At 41.9% G+C, this 17,837-nt stretch overlaps 1 protein-coding gene and 1 long non-coding RNA gene across 9 annotated transcripts in view; one reads left to right on the top strand and one right to left on the bottom strand.

Moving 5' to 3' along the window:
- LOC110349500 (uncharacterized) overlaps positions 1–1,140 on the bottom strand; it is a 39,911-nt gene extending 38,771 nt beyond the window's left edge. Inside the window, exon 1 of the long non-coding RNA XR_002395498.2 lies at positions 374–1,140. This is a non-coding gene — a long non-coding RNA (uncharacterized LOC110349500). The remainder of the gene's footprint in view (positions 1–373) is intronic.
- Positions 1,141–1,423: 283 nt separating this feature from the next.
- Cdc14b (cell division cycle 14B) overlaps positions 1,424–17,837 on the top strand; it is a 98,892-nt gene continuing 82,478 nt past the window's right edge. For 7 of the 8 annotated variants that reach the window (XR_015448833.1, XR_002395496.2, XR_015448834.1 and 4 more), the window contains exon 1: positions 1,455–1,595. Coding sequence is in view for 5 of the 8 variants with exons in the window: in XM_004846088.4 (XP_004846145.2) it covers positions 1,463–1,595 (133 nt within the window). In the remaining 3 variants the exon portion in view is untranslated. Of the gene's footprint in view, positions 1,596–17,837 lie in introns of all 8 variants that reach the window. The other variant, XM_087204950.1, reaches the window with a different exon arrangement.

Raw genomic sequence — 17,837 nt, 5'->3', positions numbered from 1 at the left:
TGATAGTCTGGTGTACCGGGTGGCCTCTCTAAACAGTATGAAAGGGCTCCTTCCAATCAGAGTAGCTGTGACCCAAAGTTTCTGCTCACCAAAACTCATCTACAAGGCAGTCCACACACTCCTGTCTGCCTCTTTTTTTTCCTACTCATACAGACACATAAACAATTTTAAATTTAAGGCCTTCACGGATCTCCTGAGAAACAAGGGAAGACTGAACACGAACACAGTGCTGTACTAAGCTTATGACAAAGCTCTCAGGGAATTGAGGTTTGTAGTTCCGGGCTGAGGAAGCCGGTCCCACAGCCTCCTTCTTCCTCATTCAGCAGTATTTAAGGGGAAAAGTCCACAACAATAGAAGTCAAACAGTCCTTACCCAAGGAAGTCCAGGAAAATTTGCATTTCTGAGCAGCTTCCAAGGGGACAGACTCAAAATTCCTCTTCTCTCAAAGGCTGGTGGGAATCGCAGCATAAGGCATCAAATTGCTGGTGAAACATGAGTATATTGCAGATTTGGGAACACGGAACCTAAAGACTGACTTAACTTTTTTCGACGCTACCATGGGCATCTGTTTAAAGCCTCTCCAGAATGACAGTTGTGGTTAAATTCCAGAGAGATTAGACGTTATTTTAACTCAGTACAAAAAGGGGTATGATTCTACAATCTGCAAAACAGAAGTTCCAGGACTAGACACGTCCCTAGGCTCAAGCGCACCCTCGAACATCCTAGCTGCATACAGTACCGGTGCGCGAGATTGCAGAGTTTATGGGGCGCTGGGTCTTGAGGCTGTGACAGCACCTTCACGAGCCCTGCGCGTCTGTCTGCAGGCTGGGTACGCCTTGGGGAACCGGGCGCAGCAGGTTTGCACGGGCTTTAAACCTGAGACCAGCTCTACCTCAGTCTGTACGACTGCATGGTCCCATCAGCCTGTGCTTCTTTACATGCCGGCAGCCCTGGCGAGTCTCTCGCTTGGCGCCAGTACCACGGAGAACCCATTCACACTTTGCAGGGCCAACGCCTTACACAAGGGGCAGAGCACACAGACCTGGGAAGGAAGTTGGGAACCTAGGCGCTAGGTGGTCGCCCGGGAGACGGGGGCGGGGTCGGCCGAGGGCCTCGCACGCACACCTCGACGCAGATTGGCCGAGCCGCTCCGACTTCTTTATGGCATCACCTCGTACCTGCCTGTGGTGAGGCCCCGTGCCTATGACGTCACACCTCGCCAGCCAATCAGCGGTGGCAGGCGGCGGGCCCCAGCGAGGGCCGCGGGCCTTTTTTGTGAATGAAGCGCAGGGGATCGTCGTCCAGGGGTCCCGAGCGCCGCGACGCGTGTAGCTCGTCCGCGCGGCTCCATCAGCCGCCGCAGCAGCAGCAGCGTCTGCGGCCGGGGGTGGTGGTGGCGTCGTGCGTGTGGCGGGGCCGGCCCGGGCCATGGTGGCGGCACCCTGACTCGCGGCCGCCTCCATGAAGCGGAAGGGCGAGCGGCGGCCGGGATGGGCCGCGCCCCCCTGCTCTCTCCGCTGTTCTGCGGCCCCGCGCTCACGGAAGAGGAGCCGCCGCGCGGAGTCGCATGAGGACCTGTACCTGGACGTCACCGGTGAGCCCCCTCCCCCCGGCGGCCGGGGCCACCTTCCCAGGCGCTGGCCCGGGCCGGCTCCTGCGGCGAGTGCGTGCGGCACGGGGTCGCCTCGGACCGATCTCCCACCTGTTCTGACCCCCAGCCGCCGCGCCCCCCCCCCCCGGGGGCCCCTGGGACCCTTCCTCCTTCTTGGTGCTCCTTGAAGGGACGCGGGTGTCGCGTCAGGGCCGTCCGGGCCAGTCCGTCCGCGTGCTGTCTGCCCAAAGTTGTCATTTTGGAGAAACCGGAGCTGGCCGAGCTAGCCGGACGGCAGTCTGCGGTGTTAGTGCTCGGGAGCGCTGGTCCTGCAGTTAGGGGAGACTAAATCAGCCCAGCTTTGCAGCTGTGGATTTGCCAGGAGGGAAGCTGAGCTGTGCGAAGGCATTCGGTGGAGCAATCGAGGTGCGTGGATACGCGGTGTGAACTGCTCGACCTGCTACCGTATTGAAGGGATTTGCAGGGTGCCGGGATCCTGTCAGCCTCGGCTTGATTTCTTTTTCTTTTTTTTTTTTATACAGGGTCTCATTAAGTGGCCCAGACTGGGCTTAAATGTGGGATCCTTCTGCCTTAATCTCCCAGAATGCTGGGATTACAGGCGTGCACCAGCGTGTATGGCTACTTGGGAGGTTTTAATAAACTGTTTCCCGCCGCTCTTACCCATTGATAAGCCAGGTAGGCTGAAGGTGAGAACATTAATTAAGCGAGTTTTTAGACAAACACAAGTGCAGTACGAAGTATATTTTAGGTTAATGGACATTCTGGAAACTGAGGTTTATTTTAGATTATATAAAATCAAAATACTGTTGGGTTACAAGCCCAGATAGTGGAAGGCACCATTGCCAAGGTAAGGTAGCTTTGAGAGACCAAGGGTTGTGGTTAGTTTCCCCTGGGATTTCTCTGCCTACCCCTCAGTGATAGTCTTGGTTTTTTGGAAAAAATGATACTCTAATACAGTCCGTTTGGGGGTGATATACAAGACAAAATAACTGCAGAATTCAGATTACTCTTTATTTTCATTACTTTTTTTTTTTTTTTTCGGTACCGGGGATTGAACTCGGGTCCTTGCGCTTGCACAGCAGGTGGTGAAACCACCGAATTAACCCAGCACCCTCATTACTTTTTTTTGTGGAGAAGGCTTTGAGGCTTTGTGCTTAGCAAAAGGCAACTGGCCCCTGCCTTCCCAACTTGTTTCTCTCTCAATCATTGATTCCTTATTTTTTCATTATAAGCTTGTAAAGGCATGAAAAGATTTCTAGAACTGCTTCAGAAAGTGACAAGAACGATGGGATAAGTGTTCAAAGAGAGAGTATTCAGAGGGGGATTGATGGCAATGTGCTGTTTACTGTAACACTTGTGATCAGCCGTTGTATAAATACTGTGTTCCTTCTGTGGTCATTTTTACTCCTTCAGTTTTCTATGCATATTCCAAGTTTCTGAAAATTGTGCCATCCCTGCAAAAACAGCTAATTTTTCAATGGATATAGTTCCCTGTGGAATCATGATTTATTTAGTGGTAATAAATAAGTATGGTTCTAAGGGTTTGCTAGTCCTTATTGCAAATGGCTGCAGAAGAAGCCTCATTGTTATGCGACTGTCTGCACTGGATATGTAATTTTGTAGGAGTGAAAATGCCAGTCCAGAGTATATATGGATTTATCCATTTACTAGTGGACTTTGTGCTGTTCTGAATAATGCTGCTGCAAGTTTTTGCATATATATGTGTTTTTAGTTGGGTACATACCTAGAAGTAGAATTTTTGTGTTACATGACAACTCCATGTTTTATTTTATTTATTTTTTGGTGATTCTAGAGAGTGAACCCAGGACCTTCACCCTGAGCTATATGCTCAGCCCTTTTTGATTTTTGATTTTGAGACAGAGTCTCACTGATTCTCTGTGTATCCCAGGCTGGGATGAAACTTGACATCCTCCCACCTCTGCCTTGGGCTGCTCAGATTATAGATGTGAGGCACCATGCCTGGTTCGGCCCTTGACGGTTTTGTGGCAACCTGTTTAATCTGTGAATTGAATTCCTATAGATTCCAGGCTATTTTGTGTATGAGCATTTAAAATAGGGTTGTTTATGTCTGTTTCTCTTTTGTGATCCTTCGGTATATGTTCAGTATTGCTTAATGCTTAGCTGGCTATAAGACTACACTGGGCCTTCACTCTGACTAGGAGGAGCCTACTGACTTAATTCCCATCCCAACCTGATAACCTGGCCATTCATAGTTCTTCCCAAGTGCCCAATATGTTTTTTTTTGTTGTTGTTGTTTACTTGAGATTTACCCCTGGTTCAGTTTTGGTGCTGTATGAGAACAGAGCATAAAGACAAATGCAAACTACATCTGTAAATGTTACAGAAATACTGAATAAAGATCTGAATGAGCTGTTACTAGTCAAGGAAACGGGAAGAAAAGGGAAAGTGAGGGAGGGTTTTCCGTTGGATTTGGAACTAGGTAACTAAGGATAGAAGAAATATCAAAGAAAAATTGGCTGGATGCAGGCACGTATTTGATTTCTCCATGAACCTTTGTAAAGTCAAAGATTGGAATCTTTTTTTCAATTTTCTCATCTTCTGGGGCCCTTCCTTAAGTGACAGTGTGCATTCTCCTTTCCTCTTTATTAATAAGAGGAAACACATTTTAAAAAACTCAAACATTACTGCATAATATCTGTGTTTGGTCATTTATAGGATTCAATAGGGCGGACCTTTGATTTATTTCACTTTTTTTTTGTACTGGGGATCAAACTCAGGACCTTGTGCTTGTGGGGCAGGTGCAGCACCATTGAGCTAAATCCCCGGCCCTATTTCACAATTTTAAAAAAATTCTGATTAGTAAAGAAAATTGGTATTAACTAAAAGATTAATACTAAAATATTTGACTAAAAGATTCGTGTTAGTTTGCTGTACTTTTTTAAAAAGAGTTTTACAGTGTCTGCCATGAGTCAACCTTTAAGGAGTGTTTATAACAATAAATAATTTTAAGGGGGTTGGTTTGAGACTGGATCTCACAATGTAGTTCAGGCTGCCCTTGAACTTTTGACAATCCTGCCTCAGCCTCCTGAGTGCTGGGATTACAGGTGTGTGCCACCACGCCCAACTAACATAATTTTATGGGAGAAACTTTAGTGAAGGTCAAGATAGTGTACTGGATACTTATCCAGTGAAATCAAACAGATATACCACTCCCCTCTCCTTCCTCTTTCTTTTTAGGACCCTTAAAATTTACAGCAGACATCATTAAACAGGGAAAATTTATTCATTAATTTAAGAACTACTTATTGGATGCTTACTATGTAAAGTAATCATCCATATTCATTGTTTGCAGTGATGGAAGTATAGTTTTCTGGATAGAAAGGGAATGCTGTTGCATAGAGCTACTGAGTTAAGGAGAAAAATAAAGTTATTCTTTGTCAAGTTTCATGTTGTACTCATTAGAGTTGTAGGAATTGAAGCTCCTCAAAGTATGCAGTGTCCAATTTATCTCTGTATGTTTAAATTAGTGCATAATGTGAATTTGTGGTTTTGATTTAAGCGCTTGGTTAAATCACTTCTGTGGCTTCATGTTAGTTATCTGCTTTAAATCTTATTCCTTGGACATTCCAGGGAGATAGAGGGAAGTGGAATAATTGTGTTGCAGAAATGGTACTAATGCCAGGGAGTTGCCAGTCAGTGCAGATTGTGATTAGTTGCTCTGCCCTCTTAAGAGGGACGCACATTTCCTCAACTAACATTGACTTCCTGTCAGTTCAAGGAGAGCTGGACTGAAATTGAGTTGTGGATTTTTAAGATGGAAAGAAGGCATCCTAGGATTTAGTATGAATGCATACAAATGACATTTGGGGGGGGGGTACCAGGCATCGAACTCAGAACCTTGCGCTTGCAAGGCAGGCACAGTGCCACTGAACTATATCCCCAGCCCCCAGATGACATTTCTTTTTTTTTTTTGGTACCGGGAATCGAACTCTGGTCCTTGTGCTTGCGAAGCAGGCGCTGGAACCACTTAGCTAAATCCCAGGCAAGATAACATTTCTTGAAAAATTCTGATTGTCTTTGGGAATCTGCCTTGGTAGGACAGGTGTATTATATGTGTTTCAAAGCATTTTAAGGTGAGTGTGGTGCGCAGGCATGTAATCTCAGTGCTAGGGGCTGAGACAGGAGGATTGCCTTAGGCTCAAGGTCATCCTAGATAATCACGTGTTCAAGGCCAGTTTGAACAACATAGCAAGGCCTTGTTTTTTTTTAAAAAAAAAAAAAAAGAAAGAAAGAAAGACCCAAACCAAAAAACAAAAGAATGTCAAAAGATCATTTAGAGAGTCTTTTCCTGTTGAGGACCCAAGGTCCAGAGAAAAGTGAGGTGGGCAAATTGATGGTTTCTTTCTGATAAAACTTTGTCTGACTTTGAGGGTTTTTTCCTCCCCTTGGTACTGGGGACAGGACCCTTCACATGGAGCTGTGACTCCAGCCCTTTTTGTATTCTTTATTTTGAGGCAGGAGCTTTGCTAAATCGCTAAATTGCCCATGCTGGGCTCAAGCTTTTGATCCTCTTTCCTCAGCCTCCCGGAGAGCCGGTGACTTATTCTCCCAGCAGATAAAGCTGCTTCACAGAGATGTCCATATTTGGCTTATCGAACATCTGCTAGTTAGCCCTGTGCTACTTGGGCAAGTAGCCTACTATCTGTAAAGTTGAAAATTTTTTTTTTGTTTCTGGTGCTGGGGACTGAAACCAGGACCTTTACACTGAGCTATATCTCCATCTCTTTTTTCATTTTTTATGTTGAGACAGGGTCTTGTTAAGTCACTGTGTTGCTTGGGCTATATTTGAACTTCAAATCTTCCTGCCTCAGCCTCCCAGAGTACTGGAATTATGGCCATGCACCTTCAGGCTGTCTGTAAAGTTGAATTTAAAGAAATGAATAATTACTTAGAGAATCTGGACAAATGAACAAAACATACATAATTCAGGTCCTAAAGACTCATTATGTTTTCTAAATTGAATGACATTGCAGCCCCAATTTTTCCAGATATGTCATTCATCTAACAAGTGCATAATGAATAATTTTCTGAAGCGCTAAAAAATAGAGCACTGTGGGGATGGTCTCTGCTTCCATGGGATTTATGTTTGCAGTATTAATGGAGAAAACTGCACTTAAAAGGGCTCGAGGGAGAACTAGGGACTGGGTTATATCGTGGGAGGATCTTTGAGGCAAACTTTGATGGAAGAGCTCCTTTTGTGAGGCTGACTAAGCTAATGGTTAGGCATGAAGACTGGGGAAAGCTAGTCTTTGCCCCTATTGGGACTGAGCACAGTGGATTATTAGTAACCTTTTGGAGCTCTGCTTTTATCTGTCACAGATTTGGCATGAAAATGGAGTGAAGGGGATGTGTGTGGAGTGTCTGGCCTGGTGCCCACCCACACGCTGCTGGCTAGGGCTGCACACCTGTCCTCCTGGTTGCGCTGCAGACCCCGCTGCAGCCTCCTCTGCAGGCTCCTCCGCTCCAGGCTGAGAGGCTCACTGTGCTTGGGAAGCTTTCTCCAGCTCAGAAACAATCATTTCCCTCATGCTTGTTGCTACACCAAAGGTTCTGTGAGTCAGCACAGCAGAAGGGCAGTGAGTCCCTGTCTGCTGCTGAGGGATCTGGCTGTGATGCTCCAGAGGAGGAAGCTCTGCACCGCCTGGAGCATCTTTGCTGCCTTGGGAGAAAGGTTAGGGTCTCACTTTCAAAGATTCGTTGTATGGAGAAGAATAAAGCAATACTGTGACTTCATTCTTGAGCTGTTGTGCTGTTGTTTCTATTAAATACAAGGGCTTGTTGGTTGCCTGGTATGAAACTGTGGCCACGCTTATAGGGGTGGGTGCCTGGAAAAGATGCAGCCAGTCCTGGAAGAGCCACATGTGGCCAGAAATAAAAAATAAACACATATAGGACATTCTTTTTTTTTTTTTGGTACCAGGGATCGAACTCGGGTCCTTGCACTTGCGAGGCAGGCGGCGGAACCACTGAGCTAAATCCCCAGCCCTATATAGGACATTTCTTTACTGGATAGAATACAAATTTTTCAGCATGGTTAATTTAAAGCTTGGTTGTGCCCTGATTTGTCCATTTTAAGAGCATTTCACAGATGAATTGTGAAAGGTTTGATACTGGTGGTGGATGCTATTTGTAAGCAGGGCTTTTCTGTTTGTTTGTAACACCCATTGCTTTTCAGAGGCCCTTTCCATACTTAATGTATAGCACAGAGACATAAGTCATTATAAATTAATTCTATCCTCGAATTGAGTTTTTATTGCGCTGAGAATTAATTTTAATAACCAGCTATTTTTTTCTCCTTCCCATCCTAGCTACAGAATATTTTTCACCTAGGTAAATTGTTTAAGATCCTTTGCCTTAAAATAATAATCTGTAAGTTGAAATGAAAAACACAGATATCTTGTTTATCTGAACATCGCAAAGCTGTGTCTCCTTTATTTAAATAAAATTTTTTTTTTGGTATGGGGATAGAACTCAGGACCTTGCCTTTCTTTGTTTGTTTTGGTTTGGTTTTGGTACCAGGGATTGAACTCAGGACCTTTCACTTTCCAGGCAGGTGTGGTGCCACTGAGCTAAATCTCTGTCCCAAATAAAAAAATTTTTGAGATTATGTATCTCAGGCTGGCCTTGAATTCACTATATAGCTCAGGCTGGCTTTAAACTCATGGCAATCCTCCTGCCTCAGCCTCCTGACAAGTGTCCTTTAGCAGAGCCACCTTTATGAGGGAGAGAAAAGGGGGAAAAGGGGTCAAAGTGGACAAGAAGTGAAGAAATTGAGTTAGAGACTGAGAAGCTGGTCCAGCAGGAACTAACCAATCTTACAGTATTATTTCTTTCATTCTTTGGTTTTTAGCTTCCAAAGTTAGTCATTTAATTTCTAGTTTTATAAGAAGCACTGACTTCCAGTAGTAGGCAGGGATTGCTGTAGAAAACATTTCTCAAAATAAAGTTGATCCTAAGCTTCCTGAATTCCAGGATCTTGAGCTGGAATTTGTACATCTCACCTGGATTCTGGTTTATTTGAAAGTTTTACGCCCTTCTCTCTCTCTTTTTTTCTGTAGCTTTTCATGGATTCTGCTCCACCAAAGGTATTCACATCCTTGACTACTTTGCAGTTCTTTCTGGTGGTTATACACTGTAGAATTTCATGTTAGTTATGATTCTTGGTTCCATCCTTCCTGTTTCTTGTGTCACATTTAGTCATAGTTCGAAGATTCAGTTTTCTGTCATTGTAAGTGCCTTTGATATGTGTATGACTTAAGTTAAAATTTGTCTTTATATGAAAAGTTCTATTGGTTTCTGTGTGTAGATAATAGTACAGTGGTGCCTCGGTTCACGAACTTCTTTCCAGTCGAAGAATTGTGGCAAGAATTAAGTTCCCAGGCCGGGGATTTAGCTCAGTGGCGCTGTGCCTGCCTTGCAAGCACAAGGTCCTGAGTTCGATCTCTGGTACCAAAAAAACAAAAACAAAAACAGAATTAAGTTCCTGAACTGAGGTATCACTGTACTAAAAGTAATTTCTGTGTATCTTATTGGGTCAATTATGAATGCCAAATTTTGGGTGATGTATATTTTTGTTAATACTAAAGTTTGTCTTTCTAAGTAGAATCACTTTTCTAGGCTTTTGCTGAAAGAGTACTTAAAATTAATTGTTACAATTGTACCTACTAATCTTGATTTTTTTTTTTTCCCTAGTTTATTATTTCTGGGCTTAATGGATAGGTTTATATCTTACTTAGTAAATGAGGCAGGAGAGAAATTCTGCGAACTGTTAATCAAACTTAGGGAACAGGGAAGTGCTTATACAGTATATTTATTCTGTTTTTGGAGGAAGTGCTAAGGATTGAACCCAAGGCCTTGTGCATGCCAGGCAAGCACTCTACCACTGGGCTAAACCTCTGGCCCCTGTGTTCTGTTTTTTTTTTTTTTAAATCTAGAAAGTATTGTGATTCATTTTGATTTTCCAGGTTCTTCAAATAAGTGCAAAAGAGCAAATCTGAGTGGTTCCATATATATTTCAATTTAAAGAATGCTTAACTTTGTTTTCATGATCTTCTACATAGCTACTTTAATTCCTATTATCATTTATATTGTAGAGGAGTCAGTTCAGACAGGGATTTGATCCTGTTGTCTCAGAGTTGGGAAAGCTGAGGAAGCTAGTCTGGCTAACTTAATTCTAGCTGCGTATTACATATTGACTTCATTTCCCAGGTAGCTCACTTTTGTGCCATTAAAATTTGGTTGGCAGTGTACTTTTCACAAAAGAAAAACATCTTGTTCCTGATGTCATTAGTATTTGTTCTTCCTTCAAGCTCTCATTTGAAAGTAAAATTACCTTCTTGGCACTGCTGGGCAATTTATAACATTGATCGTTTTATACCCAATCCATAAAGCTGTAATACCATTACGCAGTCTGAATTCTGCTAAGCCCTTCATTTCAGGACCAACTCAGCTAATTCATTCTCTGCATTTTGCTCATTTATACTCATTTGTATGAATTGTGCTGTGGAATTAATGTATTTATTTAACAAGTATTTATTGAGCAACTACTTTGAGCAATGAATTGGGCCAAATGTTATTAAGGAGATGGGTGGGAGAGGCTGTAAAGATTTACAACTGGCCCCCTTTCCCAGAAACAGAAGGAATAGACTCTTGCTCATCATCTCAATGGAGACAGGTAAGGAAGCAATCAGTCATTATACAGTTTTGTTCTCTTCCTTGAAAGTGTCAGCTTGTAAGAATTTTGTGTTGGAAATGTCACTTGAACATTCCAACACAAAGTTAAGTATTTTTTCCCAGTATTTGGTAAAAATGATCTTTCTTATGTTGTCTCTTCTCTTGTGTTTGTGTATGCATGTTTTAATCTTTGAAAGAAACAAGAGGGAAAATTCCATTTTGGTATATAGCTAATCATATAGTTAGTGATTTATTGAAAACTTTCTATACTAAAACAGAACCAAAGTGAAAGATCTGCATTGCAATTGATTCTTTATCTCTAATTTGAATTTCAGGGTATCCCAGAGGAGGTAGTTTAAAATGAGATTTCTTGTTTATTCTTGGTAAGATGTAATGACAGTGCATATATGTATATAAAGATGTGCATATAAAGATTGTTGTAATTACATATGTATATAACATTTTTTAAACTGAGTATTCCTTAAATTGAAGGTGCTAAGGATTAAGATTGCTAGATATTTCAGGAACTAGGTTTGGTATGTGTGACTTGAACCAAAAAGCATTCAGATTTTCACATTCTTTTATGGGTGCCGAGGAAGAATTGCTGTGACATAACAGAATTCAAATTAATGCTCTTAACTCTTTGGGAGCTGTTCTCAAATTGCTTTTGGAGAGCTAGGTGTGGTTTCACATGCTTGTAATCCCAACACTCGGGAGGCTAAGGCAGGAGAATCTCATGAGTGTGAGGCTAGCCTGGACTACATAGCAAGACTCTTGTCTCAAAAACAAACAAAAATTGCTCTTGGAATTTATTATAATACTGTCATATAGCTTGTTTATAAGCTCCTCATACATGAAATTGAAGCCTCTTAGCATGGGTGTCTTTCCTTTTTTTTTTTGTTTGTTTGTTTGTTTTTTGGTACCAGGGATCAAACGCAGGTCCTTGTGCTCGAAAGGCAGGCAGTGGAACCACTGAGCTAAATCCCCAGCCCTGGTGTCTTTCCTTTTTGACAAAAAGCTTTTAGTGTAGCTGGCAGACATAACTAATGCTAGAGTTTTAACTCCACTATTTTACCAATTTTTTTTTTTGGTACCGGGGATCAAACTCGGGTCCTTGTGGTTGTGAGGCAGGTGTTGAAACCACTGAGCTAAATCCCCGGCTTAACGCCACTATTAATGTATTCTAATTTTAAATTGTTGTGACTTAAGGGGCTTAAAGTACCAACTCAACCACAATAATCCTGACTGCGTTTTATGGCCTGATTGTTGCAGTGGTTGCTATTAGAACTGCAGAGGAGATTTCTACCTAACTGCTGGTCTCTAACTGCTAGTGACAGTAGCACATGGGTGCTTCCATCTGTATATCATGAATACAGGTGTAAATATCACGAATTCTTTTTTTTTTTTTTTTTTTTTTTTTTTGGTACTGGGGATTGAACTTGGGTCCTTGGGCTTGTGCAGCAGGTGGCGAAACCTCTAAGCTAAATCCCCAGGTATATAACGAATTCTTTTTTTTTTTTTTTTTTTGGTACCGGGGATTGAACCTCGGGACCTTGTGCTTGCAAGGCAAGCGGCGGAACCACTGAGCTAAATCCCCAACCCATATATCATGAATTCTTAAAGATCGATGCCTTGATGAATGGGATCCTTGCAAAGGAGGTTGAGCTGGGTTTTAGGCTTTTGGAGGGTGGTGGTTCTGTGGATGGAACCCAGGGACTTAGGCATACTGGGCAGGTGCTGAGCTGTACCCAGCTTATTGGGCTGGGTTTTAAAACCTTCTTTCTTTTTTTTTTGGTACTGGGGATTGAACTTGGGTGCTTGTGCTTGCGGGGCAGGTGGTGGAACCACTGAGCTAAATCCCGGGCCCTTAAAACTTTGCTTATTGTCCTCCCAGAATGAGTAGGAACTGTTCCTGATCACAGGACTACATGAATCTCTACTTTTTCTTTGTTTATGATTTGCAGTTTTAGGGGTGGATTCCAGGGCCACGTGCATGCTTGTGCATGGCAAGTGCTCACCACTGGGCTATACCCCAACCCTGCTTTCTCCTTGGCACAGCAGTGCCGTTCCTGCAGGGGCGGATGGGGATAGACTTAAGAAACATCCTTTTCATACTTCACCAGAGCTGCCCCACAGTGCTTGTATGGGGCCATGAGCAAGCATTGCAACATGACATCTAATCTGAATGAAATAACAGCTTCTCAAAATGCAAAAAGTACTTAATGAAATCTTTTTTCCTGGAGAGGGCAGGAAAAAGAAGATATACCTCAAATCATCCTGTTTATTAGTGGCTGTCCAGATTGTTTTGATCAAATGCATTTTTAGAGTTTAAATTTGTGATTCAGAAGACAATCATTTGCAGCCTCAGTGCTAAAGGAGTCCTCTACTTTGCTCCTCTTTCCCTTTCCTTTTTACTTTCTCTCCTCCCTTTCTTCCCTTTTCTTTTTTCCTTCCTTCTCTCTATGCTGGAAATGGGTGATGGTAGCTAAGGAAATTTTTTTCTTTTTTCTTTTTGGTACCGGGGATCAAACTCGGGTCCTTGCACTTGTGCGGCAGGCGGTGAAACCACTGAGCTAAATCCCTGGCTGGAAATTTTTTTCTTAATGGGACAGTTTTGTTAGTTTCCAAAATAAAGATGTATGATATTCTGAACGCTAATATTAAGTTCTTAGCTAGTGCACCGTCAACCATTACCTTAATTGAGTGTGTTATTGTCACTGTGTTTTGTGGTGATAGGGTTGTGTGTGTGTGTGTGTGTGTGTGTGTGTGTGTGAGAGAGAGAGAGAGAGAGAGAGAGAGAGAGAGAGAGAGAGAGAGAGAGAGAGAGAGATGCTGGGTGAAACCCAGAGCCTTGATTTATTTATTTATTTATTTTTTGAGACAGGGATTTTCTGTTTAGTTCAGGCTAGTATTGAACTCACTGTGTATCCCAGGCTGGCCTCAAACATGGAGTGAACCTCCTGTCCCAGACTCTGGAGTGCTGGGATTACTGGTGTGCGCCACCACACCCAATGGAACCCAGGACCTTGAACATGCTAGGCAAGTGCTCTACCACTGAGCTATATCCTCAGCACTAGGGGGTGGGGGTCAACTTTGGACAGCTGATGTTGACCAAAGGCAGTCATGTGCCAGGGTGGGTTTGTTAGAACTAATAGGAGAGTGCTGGGTTGGATGCTAAAACTGCAAGCTTGAGGAGGCTCTTTCAAGGAAATGTTTAAGGAAACAGTAAAGACGAGGATACAATTGAGAACTTGGAAGTTGTTTGATTTTTATGAAAGGCTTTACAAGCATCACCACAGTTTGAAGGTTTGATGAGCAATTGTATAATTAGCATCCAGAAGAATTTTGGGCAGTAGCAGGTCCTGACCTGAATGAATGCAGAGTGAGTGAAGAGCTCTGAGTGGTTGCCAGCATCGAGTGCCAGGATTTTCATGGAGACTTGTTCATTCAGATTGGGTTCAAGTTTATTTCCAGGAACTCTTTGTTTTCAATTAAGTAGAAGATATATGTGTATGAAGTCAAGCACTGAGAGTCTTTGTTTCTAACCAGACAGGATGACAAGTGTTTGGCACTCTTGAGACTGTTTCAGGATAACTATATCCACTGGTTTAATCGCCCAGGACTTTTATCCTCTGTGTATGATATGCTTGCCCAAGAGTGACAAGGATAGGAAGTAGAGAAAGCACAGCTGACTAGATGTGGTGTAACTAAGTGCTGTTTTCCATAGGTACATTTTTAGCTGCTTTCTCCACATTATTAAAGCCATGTACAATATGTTTTCATTTTTTCCTTTGGAAAGAATAATTTTAGTCTGTTGTTCTTAGGGCAGGGGAGAAATAACTCATACTGCTAATCCTGTAAGAGGTGGAATTTAACTATGCTGAACTCTTCATCTGGGATCAAGATTCAGTAATGAAAGTCTTTGACTTTGGAAGCATTGCAGATAATCTTTAAGGAAGGAAAACAATAGAAACAAAGTTTTGTAAATGGAGAGGGATAGAAGGATTGAAGGGAAAGGAGGGAAATGGGGGGAAAAGAATTAAGATATATTATGTACAGATAAAAATTCCCGGTGATGAATGTAATCATTATCACATTATGTTTATCTATAATGTACCAATAAAATTAATAGTAATAAAAAAGAAATAGTCTTTCTTTCTTGTCTCTTTTTTTTTTAGGTGCTAGGAACCAAACTCTTAACTCTGGGCCTCGTGCATGCTAGGCAGCTACTGACCTACACACCCACCCCCAAATAATTGTTCTTTACTTTTTTGAGTACCACTGGGCAACGGTTAGAATTTACTTGAAGAAGTAGTGTTGGTGATCTCTTTCCCTCCCACTTTAAATCTGTTCCTTCACTTGAGATGTAGTCACGATTCTGGGTTCCTGACATATTTCCTTGGTCCATGCAACTTTCTGTGTGTGTGTGTGAGAATGCTGGGGGTAGAGCCCAGGACCTTCTGCATGCTAAGTGGTTACTCTGCTGCTGTGCTACAACCCAGCCCAGCTGTCCTTCTAATGTGGCCTCTAGATGGCCCTCTAGACCCCTTCACCTAAGCTTGCCTTTTTTTTTTTTCAGTTTTTCATTTTATTTATTTATTTATTTATTTATTTATTAGACAAGGTCTCACTGTTATTCCTACTCTTTCCTGTTATTTGTACTCTTCTGCAGCTTTCACTGCTTCAGGCACAGAATTGGAACAGGAGGAGGGCCAGGGATTTGGCTCAGTGGTGCTGCCCCCTGCCTTGCAAGTGCAAGGTCCTGAGTTCGATCCCCGGTACCAAAAAAAAAAGAAGAAAAAAGAGAATTGGAACAGGATGAGATGGAAAGTCTTAAACCCGGTTTGGGTTGAGACAGGATTTTAACAGCCTCTACCCAGTCATTGTCTGATGCTAAGGCCCGTGTCCAGGCCTATATAAAGTTTTTGTGAGGGTCATTGTTTTCTTTTAAAAAGATAACACTGATTAAAAAAAAAAGATAACACTGAGAGTTCAAAAGAGAAATGATCAGTGATCCTATTGCCTGGGAAGTTTATCAGTTTAGTTTAGACTTGGTTATGCTGTTATAACAATAAGGCTTCCAGATGTCAGCAGCTTCAAAATTTGATTCTTGTTTCAGTTTCAAATCTGTTGTGGGACAGCAGGGACTTCTGCTTACCCTGATTGCTCAGAGACCTAGGGCGATGAGCAGCCAGCTTGTCTATGTTCTCTTATGTTAATGGTCCCTGTGCCAGAGGAAAAGGGTCTTGAATCAACAATTAAGTACTTTTTCCCCACTTATAGCTCATGGGCCAGAGTTAATCAGATAGTCTCTCCGCACAGTGAAGGGGCTGGAATATGCCTGTTAGGCAGGGAGCCAGAAATACTTGGCGGACAGCATTAATGACTAGCACATTCAGCTTTTCATGTATCATCAGTACGTGTTTAGACACATAGTTATCTCTATAGAGAAATGTTTTTGTGTCACCAAGATAAGTAGTATAAATACTATGATTATGTCATTACTCTTCCCCACTGTATATACTAGTGGAACCTTTTGTTGCCATAAATTTATACTCTAAACTTGGACATCTTTTTTAGTGGATGCATTATACAGATGTACAGTACATTTTTCTTGAGAAAAATGTATGTAAATTCACTTGCATAAAACTGGGTAGAGAACTTTAGAGGTCATGGATGCCTTTCCTAGTCAAGTCATGGGTTCCTGTTACAGGCTGTAGTTTATAAATACAGGTTCTATTGAAAATACCTTGTGTTTATAAGCCTTTGTCTCCCTCATAAGAAACCACTTAATAATTTTTATACTGATATTTTGGATAGGTAAATTCATATACTTCCCCAAACAGGTACAAAGTGAAGTCTTGCACTGGCGCTTCCTGACCACATTCATGTGGTTCTTTGCACCCCTTTTATCTTCTCCAGATTTTAGTTCTTCATCTTTTCCTCCAGAATTTAAAAATCGGGGCATTGAGTATTAGACTCTGTGCCTTGGCACTGAGCTGCATTGCTAGACCTTTTTTTTTTTTTGGTTTTCCCCATTTTTGTTTTTGTTTTTTGGTACCAGGAATCGAACTCGGGACCTTGTGCTTGTGAAGCAGGCGATGGAACCACTGAGCTAAATCCCCAACCCCTTTTTTTTTTTTTGGTTTTCATTTTAGACCTTTTTGAGATAAGATCTCACTACGTTGCCTAGGGAGGCCTTGAACTTGTGATCTTCCTGCTTCAGCTTCTGGGGTACCTATGATTGTAGATGTGTGTAGCACTGGGGTTGCCTTTAACATCTTTTTTGTTTTGTTTTATGAGACAGTTCAGGCTGTACTTGAACTTGTGTCCTGCCTTAGTTTCCTGAGTGCTGGCCCCACCTTTAACATCTTACGTTACCATAGTTCATTTGTCACAACTAAGATGACAACATGGGATGTGAACTGTTAAGTAAGTAAACTGTATTTCCTCAGATTTTTCATTAATATTTTTTTTTCAGTTCTAAGAGACATTGCATTAAATATACTTTTTTTTGTATTGAATTCTTTTATTGGTACATGGTAGGTATACAACACAATTACATTTCTCATTGGGAATTGTACCTTTATATGATGCATCTTGGTTCTTATTTTTTCCCCATTCCTAGCCCTCCCTTCACGCCCTCCACCCTTCCCTATTTACAAAGACTTTATTTCCATTTTTTCCATTTCTCATCATTTTTTCCTTTCCCTTCTTTCCTTTTAAATATACTTTTTCAACTGTATGGTAGCTTTTTTTTTAAGGTAGCATATTGATTCTACATGATTCTGCACTTGCTATTCTCAACTGATGCCATATTTTATTGATTCTAAAATACAATAGTATACAGTTATTTTAAGTATTGCCAAGAAAGGAAACATGTTTCTGGTTATAATTGTAGGGTGGTGATTATAAGATATGGCACAATTTCAGAGATGTTTAAATGTGAAAAAAATGTATATTTTAGAATTGACGGAATATGATACATTTTGGAGAGCTTTCAACTTCATTGAGTTTCTTCTTCATTTTTAATGGGATCAGAGTTTCACTTTATAAATACATAAGATTCCTCCTATTTTCCTTTCCTCCAGCCTGATCTGGGTTGTGCATGCCTGTAATCTCAGCATTTGGGAGGCTGAGGCAGAAGGATCTCTGAGTTCTAGGACACCCTAAACTACAAAATAAGACCCTGTCCCCTCAAAAAAAAAAAGAAAGAAAGAAAAGAATTGGACAAGACACCCAGAAAAGGCAGCAAAAATATACATTTATTAAAGGTGGAAAAGAATTATGTTCTATAAGGGTGAGAGGGGTTGGCAAACAAGACTTCCAGCTCCTGTACCCCCAGGATAAAAGAAAGGGGTGTTTAGTATCCCAGATTCCTGGGTTGGCTTTCCCTTTGATGAAGATAAGGTACTGGGACATTTGTCCTATCAAAAACTGCCACTTTTGAAGGGTCCTATGGGAATACTTGATATAGGCGAAATAAATAAGTCCCAACCTGCTAGATGT

Source organism: Heterocephalus glaber, unplaced genomic scaffold, assembly GCF_053883595.1.
Source record: "Heterocephalus glaber isolate CG9 unplaced genomic scaffold, H.glaber_assembly_v1.0 deba00000594, whole genome shotgun sequence".
Lineage (NCBI taxonomy): Eukaryota > Metazoa > Chordata > Mammalia > Rodentia > Bathyergidae > Heterocephalus > Heterocephalus glaber.
This window is presented reverse-complemented; position numbering and strand designations above follow the sequence as displayed.